The 22,923-nt window shown below is 47.9% G+C and overlaps 1 protein-coding gene across 2 annotated transcripts in view; it reads right to left on the bottom strand.

The window, feature by feature from the left end:
* Positions 1-2,530: 2,530 nt before the first annotated feature.
* Klhl18 (kelch like family member 18) overlaps positions 2,531-22,923 on the bottom strand; it is a 59,593-nt gene continuing 39,200 nt past the window's right edge. The window contains exons 5-10 of one of the 2 annotated variants that reach the window (XM_041677489.1): positions 18,674-18,834; positions 17,224-17,360; positions 15,036-15,273; positions 11,072-11,176; positions 6,377-6,488; positions 2,531-5,608 (exon numbers count right to left, since the gene is read on the bottom strand). In XM_041677489.1, the coding sequence (XP_041533423.1) occupies positions 5,222-5,608; positions 6,377-6,488; positions 11,072-11,176; positions 15,036-15,273; positions 17,224-17,360; positions 18,674-18,834 (1,140 nt within the window). In that variant the 3' untranslated portion in view covers positions 2,531-5,221. The remainder of the gene's footprint in view (positions 5,609-6,376; positions 6,489-11,071; positions 11,177-15,035; positions 15,274-17,223; positions 17,361-18,673; positions 18,835-22,923) is intronic. The other variant, XM_041677490.1, reaches the window with a different exon arrangement.

Below are 22,923 nucleotides of genomic sequence, written 5' to 3'. Positions count from 1 at the left end.
GCAACAAGTAAATACAATCTCTGCATATTTCTCATCAGTTTTCATTTGCATGAAATAAAATACACTGGCCTCTTGTATTAGCTACTTTTATATTGCGATGATAAAACACTATGACCAAGGCAACTTATAGAAGGATTTATTTGGGGTTTAAAGTTCCCGAAGGATTTTTCCCTTATATTCATGAAAATATTTATAAATTGTCCAATATACTTTTCTTTTAAACCAAAACAAATAAAAATTTACTTCTAACATTTAAAATTAAGCCAGGAGAGGTAGGTCTGATTCAACTGGTTAAGTGCTTGCTGTGCAAACTTGAGGACCTGAATTTGAACCCTAGCACCCAGGTTAAAAACAAAACAAAACTGGATGTGGTAATGACAAGTTGCAATCCCAGTCCTTGGGGCCACAGCTGGCAGATCCCTAGGGCTTACTGGCCAGCTAGCCAAGCTGAATTGGAGAGTTCCAAGCTCATGAAGAGACCCTGCCTCAAAATCCAAGGTGGGAAGCAATTGAGAAAGATGCTCAGGGTTGCTTTGGAATAATACTTCTGTTTACTGTGAAGATGTGTTGCTCTCACAGTTAACAGAAAGCTGATTGGCTGATGGCTAGGCAGGATTTTTGGGGGCAGAGAGAATGCTGGGAGAAGGGTGAGACACAGAGTGACAGGATAGGAAGTGTGTACATGAGGCAAATGAACCTTGGGGCAGCACACAGATGAACAGAAATGGGTTAAGTTGTAAGAGCTAGCAAATAAAAGAGCCCAAGCTATCAGCCCAAGTATTTAGAATTAATTTTAAGTCTCTGTGTGGTTATTTGGGGAGTGGCTGGTGATATAGATATGAATAATTTACATTGGTATAGATTTTAAGGTCAATTTTGTTATATGTATATGTATTTCTGATCTTGATTAAGGTATTGTGATTTTGTAGTTCATTTAAAAATGTAATGTATATAGGTTAATGGATAATCATCGATAATAGTCAAGCTTGTAGTTATGTTAGTTTGATTTTCTAGATGTACATAGATATGTTTTAGATAGACATTCTTCATATCTTTCAAAGATTACAGAATAGGACATTTAATGTTTTAATAACTTAGCGTTTTTCATGACAATGAGACATTCTGCTCCTGGCAGCACCAATCTACTTCAAGAGGAAGATGGGCATCGAAGAGGCTCCTTATGGAGTTGGTTAGCTATTTGGGTAAGAAACTGCTCTTGACTGGACTATTGCATAAACTGGACACAAAGAACCCACAGAGAGAGGACTGCTGAACTTGCCTAAAGGTGAGATGATCTTTCGGGGTTCCTGATTCATGAAAGAGTCTGCGAGACATTCTGCAGGACACGGCAGATAGTGACTGAACTGCCTTTGAAATTTCCTGCTTCATGGAAATGTCTGCTGGAAACTATGGGCCTGTAGGCTGAAGATGGATGTTCCAAACCGTATAGAGGAACTTTGGGTGACTGTCCAGGCAGCGAGATGTCTCTGTCATTTCTAGAGTTTGGAAGTTGCTTATTTCTTGTTTGCTTAGGTAATATTATATCCTTCTGGAGTCTTTGATGGAGTTAAAGAATATATAGATAGTTATAATTTTCCTTAGTTATGATAAAAGATAAAGTAGATGTAAATATTGTAACTGTCATTCTTGCTTTATAACTGTTTTGTTATATGTAATTTTGCTATGTTAAAGTGAAAGCCTTTCCTTTTTGTTTAAACAGAAGAAGGGGAAATGATGGAGGAAGGTCATTGGCTAATAAAAAAACTGCCTTGGCCCATTTGATAGGTCAGCCTTTAGGTGGGTAAACAGAACAGAATGCTGGGAGGAAGAGGAAATGAGCTCAGACTCGATAGCTCTCCTCTCTGGCGCAGATGCGATGAAGCTCCAACCCAAGATGGACGTAGGCTAGAATCTCCCTGGTAAGTCACCACCTCGTGGTGCTACACACATTAATAGAAATGGTCCAAGCAGTGTTCATATGAATACAGTTTGTGTGTTGTTATTTCGGGGTATAAGCTAGCCAGGCGGCCGGGAGCAAGGTGGCAGGAATGCAGCCCGCAGCTCCTTCTACAGGCTGGCAGGACAGAAGTGATCAGTTGGTCTAGACAGAAAAGGCCACCTACAAATGGCACCCAATGTGGGGTACCTACATCCACATAAGACTGGAGAAAGCTTTAAAAAATTTCTAAAACACACAAAAACAGAGCCAAACAAGGCTTCCTGGTCTTGTGTCTCATGCCAGCTACAGTACAGAGAGGTATCTCCCAGCAGTTGCCTGCGGGATGGAGCCACTGCCAACTGCCATGCACTACTGCCATGCACTAAGCTGAGCAGTGCCAGCAGCTGAGAGCAGTTTAGGATTTGTCTCATGCAATCAGAGAACAATGCTCAGTAAGCACAGATTCGCCTACACAACGTCAACCCCTGGCCTCTATACACAGGAATAGACATACACACAGAGGAATGGACATACAACCACACCCACACAGGAATGGACACACACAATCAGGAAAAGGCGAGAGTATTAGGAGTGTTCTTTTTATTTTTCTTTGGTTTCTTAACACAAAAGACATGCGTTCTATAAATAAAAATTTCCTGTGAAACAACTGTGGGTGAAGAGGGACAGGATTCCTATTTATTTCCATCTTTATGCTCCACCAGGAAGCTGGTCTTCAGCTCTCTTCTGCTTGTGATCTTTGATGAAACTTAGAAGAACCATGCATGGGAAATGAGAAAGGACAGTGGCCAACCCTGTGTCCACCAGGTATGTTTGACCTATCTCCTTGTTACATCCTTTCCACCCTGTCCTTTGCTGATGTCTGTTTTCCCATGATCCTACTGTTCTAATGCTAAAGAGTCGGCCCAGCCACCTGCCCTCAGACTGGGATGTATGGAAATGCTCCTGTTTGCTCAAGTGTGCTCAGAGTCCACGTTAAACACTGACTTGACCTTTCTCTACGTGCACAGTGTATGTGCTGCGCTAGGAGGTGGGAGTGGACTCAGGACGGTTAATCCAACAGCAGCAGATGGGGGAAGATGATGTGTCGTCTCCAGGGATGCTGTCTGCTAGCATCACAAGGAGCTGTCCCCATGTGAGCTCACTGACCAGTTCTCAGCACCTTCGCAGTCACGGCTGTACGGTCCATTCACAGAAGAAAGGACTTCAGATGAGCACAGATACACCCCTGCTGACAGGACCAACAGAAGACCGAGACCCGTAGCCCCCTCAGACTCTATTTCAGCAGGCAAACTGAGGGGCGGGAAGAAATGCTGGCATTCCACTGTGAGCCTAGTTAAACGTGTATCAATTATCAGATTGTTCAGTCTTTAAACATAAAAACATGATTTTCAAGTGCTTATAGCAGAGGCCCAGCTCTTAAGTCGCAGGGAACAAAAGTCCTTCCTCCTGAATCCATGGCAATTGCACACACTGGTAAACTGGACCGTCTGGGGTAAGGGATGCCCCAGGCTTCACATTGTGCCTTCAGGACTGGCTTCTAGGCTGCCCCAGGCAGGCAGCAATGGGCAAGAAACCAATCAGGTGGAGAGTGGGACCCTTAGGCCCAGTTTGGGGCTAAAAGTAATTGTACCCTTCTAGTCTCTACTGGAAGAACTTTAGAAAAGCAGATTTTGGCAGCAGCAGTTGAAGGCCAGCCCCACTGCCCAGTGCACTGGTAATAGAAAAACCTCCTCTCTGGGCCCTTCTGTGCTACGGTAAGGTCCCATCCAGAGGAGGAAGGAGCATGGAGTCTCTTCACGAGGTCGTCTGCCAAGATCAGAGGAAGAAATATAAAATATCTTCTTTGCAGCAGCAAAAGACTTTTTTTAGTCTTTAGGTCTTTATATCATAAAGCCAGCGTTGCTTGAATGTAGAGGCCCACCTTGCTGGTCTGTCTGCTAAGGGATGGGGGAAAGGTGCCCCCCCCACCCCAGGGCAGGCGAGTGGATGGAAAAGCAGGGCAATGGCAGGGCACACAAGTCACCTGACCAAGGTAGTCCATGGCTGGTAGGAGAAAGCCCCTGGTTAGGTCTGAGAGGTACAAACAGCCAATGTGCCTCAGAAACATCAGACGAGTTATTCAAAGACAGTTGATGGGTAAGTGCGGATCTGGCCAGACAGGCGATTTCCTGCTGGCCAAAGAGGGAAGGAATGGATGTGGGAGTGGGGATCTGAAGGAGCGCTGGGTGGCAGTGAAAATAATCACAGGGGCGCCTATAGAGATGGGTGCAGTAATGCAGCCAGATCCCTAAGCCTCTGACACTGGGTGAGCACCTTATCAAGGTCCAGTCAGGAATGTCCTGACTTTAGACACAGTGGGGGCTCAGAGGGAACCCCAACTGCTTTAGGAGGGCTCGGGACCCTGGGACCTGAATGTGGGAGTGGATCCCACTGCTGTCATCTTTGATGGTTTTCCATTTTAACGTGTAATTGATTTTAGTATCTTTTGTTTTCTTTTTGTGAAAAATGTTCTCTTACAAAAGTCTTTTTCTTCCAGCTTTTCTCGAGTATTTTTGGTTTCCATTTCCTCCGGTTTCTTTCAAGCATCTCTATTCCCCTCCTGGTTCTCTGGGACAAGCAAAGAAAGACCTCACTGAGTTCCCAAAACATCAGGCACTGGGAAGACTTCTGCCTCCCTGCTTGCTGAGACAGGGACGACATCCCCTGAGCCCCACGACTGAAGGAAGAGCGTATGCGCACACAGCATGCTGCTGTAGCTGCCCTGTCACCGGCAGTCACAACACCAGGGCGTCCTTCCTCTCCCAGCCTTACCCCGGTTTCCAATGGGCTTCAACACTGCTGCTTCCGATGGCAAGTTGGCCACAACATGGCTGCAGACAAGCAGGTGAGGAGGAGTAGGCTGGAAGGCCACCTGCACGGGGGCACTCACAGCGCTGTGGCAAGTGGGAGCTGGGCCAGCACTGTAGCTGTGCACACTGGCCTTGGATGGAACCTGTGTACACACAGACCAGCAAAGCACTTCCGTGTCACTGGCTGTGGGACTCAGAGGGCCTTCTGTCCTGTGCTGTGCATCTTGATAACCTAAGGTCACAAGGCAGCACAGTAAGGGAGGACGTAAGCACCTGAAGACACTGTCCCTCTGGCAGGCTCGCATTTTACCCCATCTTCTGGTCCACCACTGCCTCTTCTGAGAGGACTTTCCCCTGGAAGGAAGCGCCTATGCTTGTACCAGATCCCTAACCCACCACATCCCACCCTCTCCTAGATGGTGAGAAGAGGGATGCAGCCCACACCAACCCCTCCCTCATGGCACGCCATGGGGGCCATAAATGTCCAGCGGTCCGTCTCTGGGTCATACATCTCCACCGAGCTTAGGTTTGACTGTCCATCATAACCGCCCACTGCATAGAGGCGCCCGCAGCTGGCCACGAGGGAGACCCGACTCCGGCGCGTGTGCATAGGTACTATGAGGCACCACTGGTCTGCCACAGAGCTGTACATCTCAGCAATGCTGAGGAAGCCAGAGCCATCATAGCCCCCGCACACAAACATCTTGCTTCCCAGGGAGGCGGCGCCATGTCGGCAGCGCTTGTTGAGCATGCTGGCTGCTGGGTGCCAGGTGGCCGTGTGGTGGTTGTAGTGTTCTACCTGCAGGGAGAGAAGTGCGGGGATGAGATGGTCAGAGGAAAGGCCTGGTCCATGGGGTGGCCCTGCAGGACTCAGAAACCCACATGGTGCTAGACTGCGGGAGACCAGGGAGAGGGAGCTCAGTTGACATGCGCCCTAGCTCTGATGCCACCTCTTCAGAGCTGTGTACCTGCCTGCTGACACCTTATATTGAGCTGAAGCCTTCTGGGCATGTGCAAGGAAATGAAGACTGGGCCTCTTCTAGGCGATGGCAGAGCTGGAAGGAGAGTACTACTGTCTCCTGGGACTGCCCCAAGCACTTCCTATCTCAGTACAGACTGAGTCGGAACCACTACTGCATGGCTGCCGAGCCTTTTAAAAGAGTAAGTGTCCAGAAGAACGCGATTGATGGCATTAACTTCTGGCATATGACTGAGCTCACTTTGGTAGACCTTTCAAAAGGCTTTCCAGCATTTCAAGGAAACCCAAATGGGGCAAGTTCAAGATGACTACACACAACACTTCCTTGTGTGTATGGGCTCTCTAGAAGTGAGTTCTAGATGATGCAGGTGACACCCTGGACCTTCAGGAGATAACTTGTGTGCAACAATGGCAGGATTCAAGGGTTTTTGTTTGGGTGGTGCTGGGAATTGAGCCCAGGGTCTTGTGCATGCTTGACAAGCAGTATATAACTGGGCTGTGCCCCCAGCCCAGAATAGATTTTGGGGAAAAAAAAAAAACCCAAGGCTGGAAGAAGTCTCCCGGGGGGGGGGGAGGGGGCAGACTCACAGTGCTGAAGATTTGCAAACCATCATGGCCACCTGACACGTATATCCTGCCCTCGAAGATTGTAACCCCAGCAGCGCTGCGGTTTGAGCTCATTGGAGTCACCACCGTCCACCTGCAGAAGACAGCAGAAACAGGAGGGGGGATGAGAGTCAGTGTTCATGGCCTTCCCAGACAGCTTAGCCAGGCCCAGGTGGCTGTCTCTATGCCGACCATGTCCTGATCATCTAACGCCTCATCACCTCTCCCACCACCTATGCAGCTGCGCTGCCGCTGTGCCTCTCACCCAAGCCAGTCCCCATGGGCAGGCAAAACCAGCACATTTCAAACAAGGCCCCCACACACATCTGCAATGGCTCTGCATCTCTGGGTCTTGTTAATAGGACATCCAGCCACCTAGTTACTCTGCTTATAAAACCCAAGTGCTCACTTGGTTTCTCCTCCCTCTCTCAGCATTTATATATATATATATTTTTTTTTGTAATTTACATGTTTTACCTACATGTATGCCTGTGTGAGGGTGTCAGAGCCCTGGAATTGGAGTTACAGAAGCTGTGAGCTGCCATGTGGATGCTGGGAATTGAACAGAAGAGCAGCCATTGCTCTTAACCGCTGAGCAATTTCCAGCCCCAGAGATGATCTATTTATTTATTTATTTATTTAATTTTTGAGACAGGGTTTCTCTGTGCAGCCCTGGCCGTCCTGGAACTCACTCTGTAGACCAGGCTGGCCTCGAACTCAGAGATCTGACTGCCTCTGCCTTCCAAGTGCTGGGATTAAAGGCTTGTGCCATCATCACAGGGCATGTATGTATGTTATGTATATGTATGTATTTATTTGTTGGCAGAGTCTCACTACTTCATCACTGCTAGTCTAGGACTCTCTATTTGGACCAGGCTGGTCTTGAACTCAGAGATCCACCTGCCTCCTGAGTGCTGCAACTAAAGGCATGTGCCACACCTCTCTTGGCATTCTTGTGGTCCACAAGTACTTACTGGTTTACTTCCTAGTACTTACTTGTTCCAGCTCCTACTACCACTTGCCCAGCTCTGCCTCCCACCTAGAGCAGTGCATGGACCTCCTTAGATGTGGCCTTGCTTTTAGGCCATCTTTACCCCAATCCCACACTGTCAGTGGAACTGGATTGCTCTTCCAGCAGCTGTACCACGTCCCTGAAGTGACAAGTACCTCGGTGTGATTTGTTTGTTTAGTTTTTTTGAGACAAGGTCTCACTCTGTAGATCAGGCTGGTAATGTGGGATACCTCTATGTATTAGTTGCGAATGTGTCTTATTATCATTGGTTAATAAAGAAGCTGCTTTGGCCTATGGCAGGGCAGAATATAGGTAGGAGGGAAAACTAAACTGAAAGAAGGGGAAAAAAAGGTGGAGTCAGAGACGCCATGTAGCTGCTGAAGGAGAAAGATGCCAGAACCTTACCGGTAAGCCACAGCCTTGTGGTGAAACACAGATTAATAGAAGTCGGTTAATTTAAGATATAAGAGCTAGCTAGGAATATGTCAGAGCTGTTAGCCAAACAGGGTTGTAATTAACATGGTTTTTGTGTGATTATTTGGGTTTGGGTGACCAGAAAACAAAAGTGCAGTCTCTGGGGCAATCCTCCTGCCTTAGCTCTTGAGTGCTTAGTTCATCAAAGGATGAACTTCTAGGCCTGGCTCTTGGTGCGCTTCTTTCCCATGTGGTTTCCCTGTCTTCTAGCTTTGCCCACAGCACACAGTGAGGACTTTCTTATTTGAACCCCTCCCTGCCTGCTGTCCCTTTGTCTGGGATAAGCATTTACCACTGTTTAACCTCTGCAAAAAAAAAAAAAAAATCCGTGTGTGGATTTGCTTATATGTGTGAGCTCACATACAAGTGTGACTGTACACATGGAAGCCAGAGGAATGTTGGATATTATCTCCAGGACCATGCTTTATTTTTTGAGACAGGGCATCTCATTGGCCTGGAGCTCATCTATTAGGCTAAACTGACTGGCCAGAAGCCTCGAGGAATCCTCCTGTCTCCACCTTCTCTGCTAGGATTCTAAGTGTAAGCCACCATGCCTGGCATTGTTATGTGGGTTCTGGAGATTGAACTCATGCTTGCTAGGCGAATTCTTTATAAACTCAGTCATCTCCCAGCCTCACAGTCTATCCGTTATGAGTCTGACCTTGCACCCCTGCCCCAGGGAGAGCAGTGCTCACCACTCTGGGCCAAGAGCTCCAGACACAGGCCTCCAGGGCAAGCTGAGCATAACACACTTACGGCCTGCCAAACTGAGTACTAGGGAGGACCAGCCTCTTTTCTACCTGTTAATAACCAGGCAGTCAAGGGTTAGGTAACAGAATGTCATCTTTAGAACATCATGGGTCCTTTCAGCCCATTTGTTGACATTCTGTCACCTAAGATGGGAGGAATCGAACCTTAGGATGAGGAACCCGGCCTAGCAGTGCCAGTGTGTCCTAGTGTCCCACAAAGATTGCAGTGGTCTTACAGAAAACCCAAGTTTAGACAGGATCCCTCACTGACAGCTTTTCTAGAACTCCACAATGTCACATACATGATAGGAAGACAAGGACGATGAGGAGCAGATATCAACATTCCCCAAGCTTTCTGGCCATACATTTTATTTCTTTCAAACAGGTCTCCCTGTCTTGGGATGTGCTGTCCAGCTACTTCTTAGCCACGCTGTTTGCACTTACACTACAATGGACTGATTTAGTGAAGAGACAAAGACCAATAAATAAATGTTTCTAAGTATCTGTACCTTCTCTTTGTTTGAAATGGGTGCATATAGCCTTGAGCTCCTGAGGGCTGGAATTATAGGCATGAACCACCATGCCTGGATTCAGTTCCTTTGAAATTTAACCAAAAGATTCATTTAACCAAGGATTTTATTTTTTTTTGTTTTTGACACAAGGTCTCACTTTGTAGCCCTGGCTGGCTTAGAATACACTATGTAGATCAAGTTGGTTTTGACCTCACAGAGATGTCCTTGCCTCTGCTTCCAAGTGAAAGGATTAAAGGCATGTGCCACCATGACTGGCCTTTAACCAAAGATATTTAAATCTATGATATGCCAGTATTGTTAAGTCACTTCCTACTCAGAAGAAGCGTTAAGCTAGGTGCCACAGCATGACTGAGATATCAGAGTCTTTGAGTTTAAGACCTCTTCCCCCACAAAGCAAAGCAAAACTAAGCAAAAGGTGTGTGGGGGGGATCTAGCAAGCATAAAGACAGGTGTGTGTGTGGGGGGGGATCTAGCAAGCATAAAGACAGGTGTGTGTGTGGGGGGGGATCTAGCAAGCATAAAGACAGGTGTGTGTGGGGGGGGGGGATCTAGCAAGCATAAAGACAGGTGTGTGTGTGGGGGGGGATCTAGCAAGCATAAAGACAGGTGTGTGTGGGGGGGGATCTAGCAAGCATAAAGACAGGTGTGTGTGGGGGGGGATCTAGCAAGCATAAAGACAGGTGTGTGTGGGGGGGGGATCTAGCAAGCATAAAGACAGGTGTGTGTGTGTGGGGGGGATCTAGCAAGCATAAAGACAGGTGTGTGTGTGGGGGGGATCTAGCAAGCATAAAGACAGGTGTGTGTGTGTGGGGGGATCTAGCAAGTATAAAGACAGGTGTGTGTGTGTGGGGGGGATCTAGCAAGCATAAAGACAGGTGTGTGTGTGGGGGGGGGATCTAGCAAGTATAAAGACAGGTGTGTGTGTGTGGGGGGATCTAGCAAGCATAAAGACAGGTGTGTGTGTGGGGGGGGATCTAGCAAGCATAAAGACAGGTGTGTGTGTGTGTGGGGGGGATCTAGCAAGCATAAAGACAGGTGTGTGTGTGGGGGGGATCTAGCAAGCATAAAGACAGGTGTGTGTGTGTGGGGGGGATCTAGCAAGCATAAAGACAGGTGTGTGTGTGTGGGGGGGGATCTAGCAAGCATAAAGACAGGTGTGTGGGGGGGGGATCTAGCAAGCATAAAGACAGGTGTGTGTGTGGGGGGGATCTAGCAAGCATAAAGACAGGTGTGTGTGTGGGGGATCTAGCAAGCATAAAGACAGGTGTGTGTGTGTGGGGGGGATCTAGCAAGCATAAAGACAGGTGTGTGTGTGGGGGGGGATCTAGCAAGCATAAAGACAGGTGTGTGTGTGGGGGGGGATCTAGCAAGCATAAAGACAGGTGTGTGTGTGGGGGGGGATCTAGCAAGCATAAAGACAGGTGTGTGTGTGGGGGGGGGATCTAGCAAGCATAAAGACAGGTGTGTGTGTGGGGGGGGATCTAGCAAGCATAAAGACAGGTGTGTGTGGGGGGGGATCTAGCAAGCATAAAGACAGGTGTGTGTGTGGGGGGGGGATCTAGCAAGCATAAAGACAGGTGTGTGTGTGGGGGGGGGATCTAGCAAGCATAAAGACAGGTGTGTGTGTGGGGGGGATCTAGCAAGCATAAAGACAGGTGTGTGTGTGGGGGGGGGATCTAGCAAGCATAAAGACAGGCTGTGGGAAACGGTTTACTGCGTATAATGGTTTATGTCTGTAATCCCAGAACTCAGGAGGACTGCTGAGAGTTTAAGGCCAGCTTAGGTTACATTATGAAGCAGAAAAACCAACACACACACACACATACACACACACACACACACACACACACACACTCAGCTTAAAGATCACGCCGCAGTTCTAATTTTCATGTGGTGAAGTCACCCTTACTTGTCCGTCTCAGGTGAGTAGGTCTCCACAGAGTTGAGGGAAGAATTGCCATCGTAGCCTCCACAGACGTAAATCTGTCCGTCCAGCACGACTGTCCCCATGGCACTGAAACAGACAGAATGGTCATCTCAGAAGTCTGTCATACCCACCGAGAACTTAACCAGCCAGCTGCCTCTTTCTAGAATAGACCCAACCCCAGGGACACAACCAGCTAGGGCAGAACACCAGGAAGATGTTCCGTGGTTCCTCTGCCTGTGCTGGCTCCCAGCTGGTCTTCGGCTCAGTGGCAGGTTACCTGCCCTCCAGGACTTCAGTTCCTGATCTGCCTGAAACTCTCATCTCACTGGAGGAGGGTTTAATTTACTTTTTTGTTGTTGTTGTTTATGTGGGGGAGGATGGCTCTGAATTCCTAATCCTTTTGCCTCTACTTCCTAACTGCTGAGATTACAGGTGTGTATCATCACAACCAGCCTGACTTACTCAAAAATATGTCTAGGGCTGGTGAGATGGCTCAGAGTTAAGAGCACTGGCTGCTCTTTCAGAGGACTGGGTTCAATTCCCAGCATCCACAAGATGGCTTACAACCATTTAGAACTCTAGTTCCAGGCAAAACACCCATGCACATAAAAATAAACAATAAAAAAATTGTATTGCCATTATTAGTGTCTGTGTGCCAGCACACACACATCCCATGGCATGCATGTAGAGGTCAGAGGAAAACATTTGAGAACTGGCTCTCTCCTTCCATTGTGGGTTCTTAGGACTGAACTCAAACCATCAGGACTACACAGTAAGCAATTTTACTCACTGAGCAAACTCAGGGCCTCAGCCCAATCTAATTTGGCCTAATCATACTCAAGGAAGGGCCCACACGCTTCAGAATTACTGTCTCCTAAACAACCCATGCCGGGAGTGGCTTCTTTATTAGGACATATGTTACATGCATTCATTCACCAGATTTTCATCAGCCATGTGCAAGGCCTGCTGCTCGAGATACGAGCTTATGAGCAGAGACTGGGAATGGGCATGGCGGTGCACACGTGCGGTCCCAGTCTGAGGAGGCTGAGGCAGGGAGAGCTCAAGTTAGAGGCCAGCCTGGGCTACAGAAACAAGAGTCTATTTTTAAAAAATCAAACAAAAAAGGAGTAAGTGAACAGGCAAAGTTCCTGATCACAGGCACTTATGTGTCACCACGAGGTGCTAGGACGCTCTCCGTCAACTCTTAATGCACAGGGAGCCTTTGGAACACAGGAAAAGGTCTTTATTGTGACTTCATTAGTGATGTGCGGTGTCTTCTACACAACAGGTCTGAGCCCCATGTGCTTGTGTGTTTCCTCTGACCTCCTTAGTGTTTACAAGTGTTCCTACTACACACGGCCCCACACAGCCCCTCCGTCTTGGTGGGTGAGCCGCTAGCTTCTGTTTGGTGTGTACTTACTGCATGTGCTACCCTTACCATAGCCTTCAAAGGAGCACCACTGTGATGGCCGGCTGGCTGAACTGCTTGGAGAAGACATGCCCGAGAGCTAAACAATACAAGTCCAGAGTTCCCTGTTCTACACATAAGTTTCCCTAAAATCCTGATTATCCAAGGCTCTAGATCATAATTTAACCTTCCGTCCTACGTAAATAAAGCCTTATGCAAAATTAAGCAAAAATGCCAAGCCGCCAGACTCAACGGTTTCACATCTGACACTACAGAAGACTAAAAATGAAGCTGGGGTTGAACAGGAAAGAGAAAAATACCAGATAACTGCCACTTTCCAAGTATACATAGCAAATCAAACTACAGTAACAGACCCCTGAACCTGCCCGAAGGGGAGAGGGCCTTGTTTCAGGCAAGGTCAGTAAGAAGATGACAAATTTACTAGGCATAAATCCCTTTCTAGAATGGACAAAAAACAGACATGAAGTAACTACATTTCCTTTTTCTTGGTAGTACTGGGGATTGAACCTAGGCCCTCGCTCTTGCTAGGACAAGCATTCGACCACTGAGCTACAGCCTTAGTCCCAAACACAAGGTAACTAAGTCAGGAGTTGAGGAATGATATGGGAGTGAATCAGGAGGTCCCAAACTATAAGAGTTTTTTTTTTTTTTTTTTTTTTTTTCGAGACAGAGTTTCTCTGTGGTTTTGGAGCCTGTCCTGGAACTAGCTCTTGTAGACCAGGCTGGTCTCGAACTCACAGAGATCCGCCTGCCTCTCCCAAACTATAAGAAACAATCAAATGAGAATTAAAGACAAACGCTGAGAGAGGGGAAGTGCCGACCAGAGTGGGCTGGGGCGATATGGTACAAGAACCCGGAAGAAGGCTCCTGGCCCACAAGACAACAAGATGGAAAGAGGACGGAAAGGAAGCTGCCACTCACTGGCAGGATGGAGAGCTATGTGGGATGTTAGAAGAGACGTGACTAAGACTATTTTAAGGTAACCTGCAATTTCAAAGAGACAAATGGAACTGGACCCATCTTGCTAATACCAGGGCATTAACCACAGCGAAGGAGAGGAATACCCAAAGGATTTTCCTTCTCAAACCCTCTGACATCAAAGTAAGAAAGTCTCTCAGAGTATACACACAAGGAAAGCCAACTGGCCTCAGCCAAGGTAAAAGAGTCGCTTGTGGTTGGGGATATGGGAAATGATCACAACAAGCTACAAAATGTTCAAGAGGTGAGGGGGAGGGGACACAGCAAGGTGTGGAGGGAAGGAAGAGAGAACTCAGAGAGCATCCTTGGAAGAAGTACATCTCATGCACACACTGTTTCTTCTAAAATGAATGTGCAGAGACCCTCTGTAACTCTGGTCTGCTTGCTGCAGAGCACATTCCTCTGGCTCATGGTCTCACGCTAACACTGCTGAATGAGGAATGTACGCTTCCCTTTATGCGGCAAAGCCCTCCACACTAACTACTTCCTCGCCACACAAACCATCACTTGGCCTCTTTCCCCCCTTTCCCAGTCACGTGATCTTCTAAGTAATGACACAGAAGTATGGAAAAGAGAATGGGTTTGTGAGGCAAAAGTTAGATCACAGAATTATACAGAAAGACCACTAAAGAGCAACCTATCCTTTAAAACTGCACACAATTCTCCTTCCTAAAATTGGGCCATGTCACAGACACTCAAAATGCAGGCCAATCTATTCTAGTGAAACGTGCAAGGGCCTTGAGCTTCTTTCCCTCTCAGTCCCTATGAGGAGAGCCAGAAGAGTAATATTTGCAACTGACAGGGCACAGTGTGGAGGAAGCTAAGGACGCCCTTGTAGCACGGGCCCCTACCAGTGCAGCACATGCCTGACGTAAGGAATGACGCTGTCTGTCATCTCTGCACTGAGAAGATTAAACACAGGCACTACCATGATGTCCTCCAATCACACTTCTCATTCTGGAAATGTGAGCAGGCAAGGGGTGGAGGATGTGAAGAGCTAGAACATGTTCAATGATGTGCAAGTTCACTCTACCTTGCAGATACACATGTGCTCACATCTGGAGAACGTGTGTGACACTGCCTAGTTCGTACACTTCCCGGGCAGCACGCACGTAAGTACAGAAAGAGAGCACAGAGAAAACGCTTTGGGGTTTTTACTACTAATGAGGTTAAATCTCCTTATCCTTCAGGTTTCAACTTTAATCCCACCTCTTCCCTGAGATCTTCCAGATGGTCCAGTCCAGTTTCTCGCCCTCCTGGAATCTTCCAGAACACACATTTTCAGTCCTTAGCTGGCACTTATATAACAATACAACTTCCACATGTCCGTGTCTTGGCTCCCCAAGTTCCTCAAAGGACAAGGCAGGTATTTTAAGTTTAAGCAGGTGGGGGCTTGCTCCCAGGAGGTGCTGGCAGTGGCTGGCCTGGCAGCAGGATTTCCCCAGGCCAAAACTTGCATTTGCTTTATTATGTGCCCCTACATGGGGCTCCCCAGATGCTCAGTGTGCGTGTTCAGCCTGCACGTGGCTTCCAGAATACCTTCGCTTGCTATTCATGCTCCCCACTCTGGTCCATGTGTCCGTCTCAGGATTGTAGGCCTCCACAGTGCTCAGCCGCAGCTGACCGTCATATCCTCCGATAGCATAGAGAAGCCCGTTCACCACAGCCACACCCACACGGCTGCGGGCTGTGGTCATGGGATGGCACTTTTCCCAGCGGTTGGCGATGGGGTCGAACACTTCCACCACATTCAGGGAGTCACCTGCATAAAAATTTGCTACTCAAATTAAAACAAATGAGACCACTTGTTTAGATTACAGCTACTGGGTATTGATTATATGGGTATCTGACTGGGTTCTGCTATATCTTCCCATGAATTACTCAGAGCAACTGGGCCCACTACAGACTAAAGATTTCAGAATCAAATGCGAAACATTTGCTCTTCAGTAGTTTTCATTATAATCATTATAATCAGGTAAGCCCTTTGCTGAAATTGACAATAAAGGCAAATGCATGGGATATTTGCCTGATGCAGGAAGCATGCTAGAGCCAAGGGTCCTAATGCTAACTGCCACTTACTCTAACGACCAGACAAGCTGCTCTGTGTCCTCATCATGTTTTGATTTTTGTTTTTTTTTTAAGATTTATTTATTTATTATGCATACAACATTCCTTCCATGTATGTTTGCATGCCAGAAGAGGGCGCCAGATCTCATTATAGATGGCTGTGAGCCACCATGTGGTTGCTGGGAATTGAACTCAGGACCTCTGGAAGAGCAGTCAGTGCTCTTAACCTCTGAGCCATCTCTCCAGCTCCCCCCCCCCCCCATCATGTTTTGAATGTGAACTTTAAAGCTAACAGAGCTGCCATGAGGATTAAATGACATAATGGATGTGGCACCCAACGTGGCTCTAGAACATACTTAGAACTCAGTAAGGTAGTCATGGAGACCAGGAATGGCAATTTGCACCCTCCTGCTCTCCTCAGATGATGATTAGCAACTCACAGGATCCTCCTTCCTGGTGGCCTGGGAGCCTAAGCACTCACTCCCCTCTCATATTTATTACTAAAGACTTCCCTTTTCTAGGCCAAGCTGTTAACAAGCAGAAGGCTGCCGCCTACCTTTTAGAAACCTTAACTGAAGGCAAAGCTGTGAACTCCCCCTGACCCTCAAGAGGTTTTCCCAGAAATGTGACTGCATCTAATACAAGAACTACTGAAAATGGCAGCTTCTATTGCTTTGTTCTGGAAGCTGAGTCTCAGTACCTATAACCTGAGCTGGCTTCAAACTCAAGACCCTCCCGCCTCAGCCTCTAAGCACTGGGATTACAGCGTGTAATCAAGCTACTGATAGCAGGTGAATGTAAACACGCAAGGGCTCCACAGGAGGCAGTGTGAAGAATCAGAAAGAATTATAGACCTGGGATATTAGCAGATCTGGGGTACTGGATTATCTTAGTCTGATCCAGACTGCCAGGGCAAATGTGAACACCTGATTCCTTACTGTGCTCTCTCTAGAGTGAGTGCATGCTGCAGATAATAAACACTAGGGCTCAGTGCCTGTCCTGGCTCTGACCACAGCAGAGCGTGTACACTGCCCAAGCTCTCTGGGTCTCAACTTCCTCATCTGTAGATTTCAGTTGTGGTGATTCCCATGACTCTGAGACAGAATCCCACTATGTAGCCTAGGCTGCCCTGGGCCTTGGGAGCCTTCCCAGTACTGGGATTACAGGTGTGTGTGCCACAGTGCCCAACCCCACCCCCTTTCTGTTGCTGCTGAGACAGGGTCTAGCTATGTGGCCCTGGGTGGCTTGGAAGTTGCTATGTAGATTGGCCTTACTTGCAGTAATTCTGCTGCCTCTTATTCTCAAGTACTAAGACTATAAGCATCACCAAGCTTTTTTCTTTCTTTCTTTCTTGAGACAGTCTTACTGTGTAACTCAGAGTGGCCTCAAAATCACAATCCTCTTATTTCCAAGACCCAAGCGCCGGAATTCTAGGCATCTGTCAGCACTCCGGGACTATCAAAATTAATTCCTTAAGGACCTTTAGCACTGACAATAACTCAATATTATGAATAAGCTATACTCTATGGCAACTATATTAAAAGAAGAACAGCATAAAGAACAGCATAAAGAAGAAGAATTAGAAAAGCCCGGCTAGCCTAACTGTGCTTGTTCATCCAGAGTCCTAGGAAGGGCTCTGCAAAGGGGAGTTGCAAGATACCTGCTGAGTTGAGGCCCCCCACGGCATAGATGAGCCCAGCGATGGATGTGCAGCATCGGGGCCGAGTCCTGAAAGCTGGCAAGTGGGGCCGGCGCTCTGGCATGAGGTGATAGTCCTTTGCTTCATCTACCAGGTCCCTGAAATAGAGAGCAAGAAGCTAAGGGAGGAGACCTCCCACCTTGTTCCACATTTACACTGGCTCCTCCATACCTAAATGTAGGAATATCTGGGAAAAGTCTTCTGGAAAATATGACCTACAGTGTCTGTCTGTCTGTCTCTCTTATGCTGGGGATTAAATCTTGGACCACACACATGTCAGAATGCTCTACCTCTAAGCTATATCCCCAACCCTTATGTGAGGCGTAGTGTCAAAGAATTCAGGTGAGAAGACGGGAAGCCATGCAAGGTTATTGAGACATGCTCAAAAGTGAAGACACCAAAAGAGCAGAGGCCAACCCAGCTACCGTAACCAGAGCATCTCCTTCTAACAGGCACCAATCAGGTGTGATTTGAAAACCGGTGTGGGGGCTAAAATGGAGGTGCTGGGGGAAGCTCCACAGCCTGCTTCCTATCGGCATTCAGCTCTCCCTTCCGACCCCTAGGACCATCCCATGGCTTACATCCTCCAATCAATCACCCATCACCTGCACTGTGGCAACTGCTGCCAGGTGCTCCAGACGGACTTCCCCACCTCCAGTCTGCCTCTCCAGCCCCTACAGACCACATGGCTTCTTCTAAGAGCCTTCTCTGATAGCTATGTACTACTGACAAGATAGTTCATATGCCTCGCTATCACCCTTCAGGCTGCTCATCACAGGGCCATCCTAGCTCCCTCCAGCCACACACCCCCACTTCCTGTCACACAAAGCCTGCGCCATGCCACGAACTTCCCCCGAACCCGCTGATCCCAACTATGGGCAAAATAATGCAGAACTCAATATATGAAACATCCTGTCAGCAGAGGAAAAACCAAACCGAGCACTGCACTGTGAATCTAACAAGCAACTGGAAAGATAGGCCTTTTCTCTGTTTTAACTGAGTAACAAACCCATCTTCTGAGCTGTGATGGTGGTTCTGGGTGGAAACTGCATACACCAGCACACAAGACCCTCCTTTTCAGTCACCCACTCATCAGAGGTTACTGCTTATTGAAGAAAGTGAGGAGCCCCAGGAAGTCCTACTTGTACTATCAAGTCAGCTGCTGGTGTGAGGAAGGTCCAGCCAGGCAGCGCAGACACAGGACACTCATGGACTCAGAAGATGAAGAACACAAAGATGACTCAGGGAAGAAAAGGTCCCTTCTGCTCCCGCGTGAGTCCTGTGCAATTCATGCACCATGAATTAAGACTGACTGCTTCAAATCCTTCCTTTCTTGAGCTAAGTCAGGTGGCCAACTCCTCTTTATGCCTAGACCCTGGGTAGTGTCCTGGACAAGGCCACCTACACTCACCTGCACTGGTGGCAGCAGCGCACCAGGTCAACTTGCTGCACTAGGTCTGACAGGAACTGGGGCCGGCAGAGAGGCAGGCGGACATTGGATAGGAGCTCCGGCAGGCATGGTCCCCTCTGCTCCCGGTCGTATCTGACCCAGGCCAATGCAGCTTCAAAAACCTATGAGACAGAGATCAGATGCTCTGGCAGCAACAGAGACCACACTCCTGCTTAGGCTCAGTTTTCCACTGCCTGTACCAAAACAGGTCCTCAGGGGACACCTCTTTCCTCCTGCTCATGTCTGTGTCCACTTCTCCAGCTCTGCTCTTAGGTCCAGCCTTGTTTTCAGACAGGGCTGTCTGTGCAGTTCAGGCTGGAACGACAGATGTGGGAGACCGTGGCAAGCTTAGGTCGAGTCTTTTGTAATGTGGGCCTAGGTTACTGTAAAAGCTTCCTGGCTTTCACCATCACAGCAAAACGTCTATTTCTCCTCCTTCCTGCTGCGCTTACCCCCCCAGTTCTAAATTCTCTGTACCAGGCAGGCCAGGCCAGTTCCTCTGCCCCACAATCAAAGCCAGGTGGCCATTTTCCTCCTTCTCTGTATTTAAGCCTCTACCCTCTAAAGTCTAGCTGAAGACGTATGTTCTCCTAGGAGCCTTCCTTAATATCTTTAACCACAAAAATATTACTTTCTGAAGCCCCTCAGACCTTACAGATTGCCATTCAAATGAATGTGGACCACCCAAGACACACTAATTAGCAGAAGAGTATAGGGGCAAACACTCCACTCTTAGGGTAAGGTCCATGCTGAAAGGCCAGGACCCGGACCCATTTCTCTGCTGATCACCGATATTCAAGAGTGGGGAATCTTCAGATATTCAAGAAATTTAGGCGAGTTTGTGCTAATGTCCCAGTGACTGCTTCCTAAAAAGTCCTAGCCAAGCCAAGACTCTCTCAGAGGCAGAGACAAAAGGATAAGGTGAACGCTGATTCTATTCCTTGCCTGGGGCAGACTTGCAAAGGTCCAGTATGAGGCTGGGGCCAGGCCAAGGTATTCGGTTTTTTGTCCCTGGGAAATTAACTTTCCACCCTAAAAGACTGGTTATCATTCCTGAAGTAGCTGTGTCTGAGGTAGCCTGTGTTATCTTGTCAACACTGCCGTGGACCTCAAGCCAGAGCCCCCACCCCCAGGATGCCCCACCCCCAGGATGCCCCACCCCCAGGATGCCCCACCCCCAGGATGCCCCACCCCCAGGATGCCCCACCCCCAGGATGCCCCACCCCCAGGAAGCCATTCTTGTTCTTTTCTTTTTTCTTTTTTTTTGTTTGAGATAGTGTTTCTCTGTGTGGCTCAGCCTGCACCAGAACTCACTCTGTAAACCAAGTTAGTCTTATCTAAACCCAAGTGCTGGGATTAAAAGCATGCACTACCACTGCCAGGTAGGATGCTACATGTCTTAATAAATTCATTGACATAAGCTATGCCAAACTAAGACATGGTTGCTCTTTCCTGAAAAAGGCAGTATAGAATCATCTGCACATAGGTTACAAGTGGGGGCATGTCCTAATCCTTGAGAAGCAGAGGTTTAATCATAAACAACAACCAATCTAGTTTGTCTTTACGAGAAGATGGCTTTTAGCTTAAGATGGAGGCAGGTTGGTTCATCTGCTTTCTGATCCCGTTTAGGAGAACAACAGTTCCTTAGCAAAGGGCTGGTAGGAAGACTGAAGACCATTTCCACTAGCAAGGGAGTCTCCAGAAGAAAGGTGAGGAGGCCTGATTTGGTCCACTTTCAAGCTGTTTCCTAGAATGGCCTATCCCCCAAACAGGGATTTGTGTCCCTTTGGGCTTTTTAGCTGCTAGAGGCAAAACACAGTGAGGATGATGTCAAAGCTGGGAGGGACTGGGGGGGGCACGGATTAGCACGTCTTAATTTTTCAAGTTTTATATTGATCTTAACAAAAGACCAAGAAGGGCTCAGTGGGAAAAGGGCCTTGCTGTGCAAGCCCGTATCTGACTTTTATCCTGGGACCCACATGGTAGAAAAAGAGAACCAATTCTACAAAGTTGTTCCCTGACTTCCACACTCCTGCCATGGTTATGTGTGTGCATGTGCACACACTAAATAATAATATTTAGTAAGTTTATTTTATTTATTTATTGAGACATGGCCTCACTGTGCATTTTTGGCCTTCCTGGACTCACTAGGAAGACCAGGCTGGCCTTGAACTCACAAAGACCTTCTGTAAGTCCCTTAATTGAAAGTGGTCAGGTACCACATCAAGAGCCAGGCACAACCCCTGGAGACACAAGTGACCCTTACTTCTGGCCCCTCCAGATGTTGGAAGCCAAGCTCTGACCTACAGGGGGAAAAAAGCCTAAGATCAGGCCAAAGAATCCCACTAACTCCAGCCCACCTGGAAAGTTCTGCTCTCCACAAGAAACTCTACATAAAGCTTACCTCCTCCTCAGATCTTTGCTGCTTCTCCCCCAAGCAGAGGCAGCCATTTTCTTGTCTCTTTCCCAATAAATCTCTTGTGTGACTTGGCTTCCTACTACCAGGGCACCTTTCTCCTCAGCGCTGTAACATTTATACCTACCTGCCTCTGCCTCCCAAGTGCTGGGGTTAAAGGTGAGCACCACCACACATACCTTCATTTTATTCTGAAAGTCAGGGTCTTACTGTGTAGCTCTGGCTGGCCTGAACCTTACTTTGGAGACCAGTCTTGCCTTGAACTCAGAGATCTACCTGGCTCTGTCTCGTCTCCCAAGCCCTGGGATTAAAGATGTGTGCCACTACACCCAGTCCATAAACAAATATAAAGACCAAGAAGTGATGACGTTCTGAGTTTTATAGTTGATGTGTTTTTAAGATGTGTGTGACACTGTGGGTATCCCCCTGAACCTGGAAGAAGGAGTCAGTGTGGAATCCATGGGTTCTGGGCAGCTATTCTAGGGATCAAAGAAGAAGAGGCAGTGTAGTAATAAGGGTGGCGGGGCTGCGTTCCCAGCACCCCGGCCGCCTGCTCAGCTAGCTTATGCCCTGAAATAACAACACACAAACTGTATTCTTTTAGACACTGCTTGGCCCTTTAGCTCTAGCCCTTACTGGCTAATTCTGATATCCCGATCAACCCATCTCTAATAATCTGTGAGCACCGGTCTTACCAGGAAAGGTTCAGCATGTCTAACCTGACGGCTTGCTTCATCGTGTGCGTCTGCCCGGGAGAGTGGAGCATGGTGTCTCTCTGAGGCGTCTGCTCCAGAGAGGAGAGCTGTGGAGTCTGAGCTCACTTCCTCTTCCTCCCAGCATTCTGTTCTGTTTACTCCTCCCACCTATCTTCTAACCAATGAGGGCCAAGCAGTTTCTTTTTATTTAACCAATGACCTTCCTCCATCAAGGCAGGAAGAGAGAGAAGAGCTGTGATTGGGCAGGTCTGGAGGGGCCCGGCATGGAAAACGAGGCCCAGAATGAACAGCATGCCCGGTCTGCCAACAAGTCTCTTGCTTCTAGCTCAGGACTCACTTCAAGGTCCTGGTGTATTGCCCAACGTCCTTGCCTCTCTTGGCCAACAGTGTTTTGTAATATGGACCAATACTTGATTGATCAATACTCTAGCCAAATGAAGAAGAGGCCCTCTTTCTGGGGCCATCAGCCATTTATGTCACCAGCAGTACTTGAGCAAGGCAGCCTAAGCATCATCTAAATAAAAGGAGTCAAGGGTGGCAATGTGTCAGAGACAATGGCCAGGCTGTGGAAGGCATTTGTGCTGGTGGTGGCCTTGGCTGCGGTAGCCTGTGAGGCCATTAGCCAATCAAGATATGAGGATATTGTTAACCAGGCCATAGAGGCATACAACAATGGGCGTCCAGGAAAGCCCCTCTTCCGCCTGGTAGATTACTCCGTGTTATCTTTTGTGGTGAGTGTTGGCCACCCCAGCCAGGGAAACAGGCAGGGTAGCAGGTTTCTTCTACCTGGGCACTGGGGAGGTAGCTCAGTTGGTAGAGTGTTTGCCTTGCATGCATGGAACCCAGCACTCCGCAGGTGGAGGCAGGAGGGTCAGAAGTGCAGGGTTAATCTCAGCTATGTAATGAGTTCTAGGCCAGCCATTTCTTCTACTCACAGGAAGGACAAGTCTGTACTGTCAGCCGTCTCCTGGCCTGAGACCCGAAGGGAAGGTATTTTTATTCCTATTTTATGCAGGATGGTATTCAGTATAAGGGCAATTAAAGAGTGTCATACAGCTATCTGTGTTAAAGACCACGAC

Source organism: Microtus oregoni, unplaced genomic scaffold (assembly GCF_018167655.1).
Source record: "Microtus oregoni isolate MIOR12 unplaced genomic scaffold, Mior012 000028F_ref0000031, whole genome shotgun sequence".
In the NCBI taxonomy this organism is placed as follows: Eukaryota; Metazoa; Chordata; class Mammalia; order Rodentia; family Cricetidae; genus Microtus; species Microtus oregoni.
This window is presented reverse-complemented; position numbering and strand designations above follow the sequence as displayed.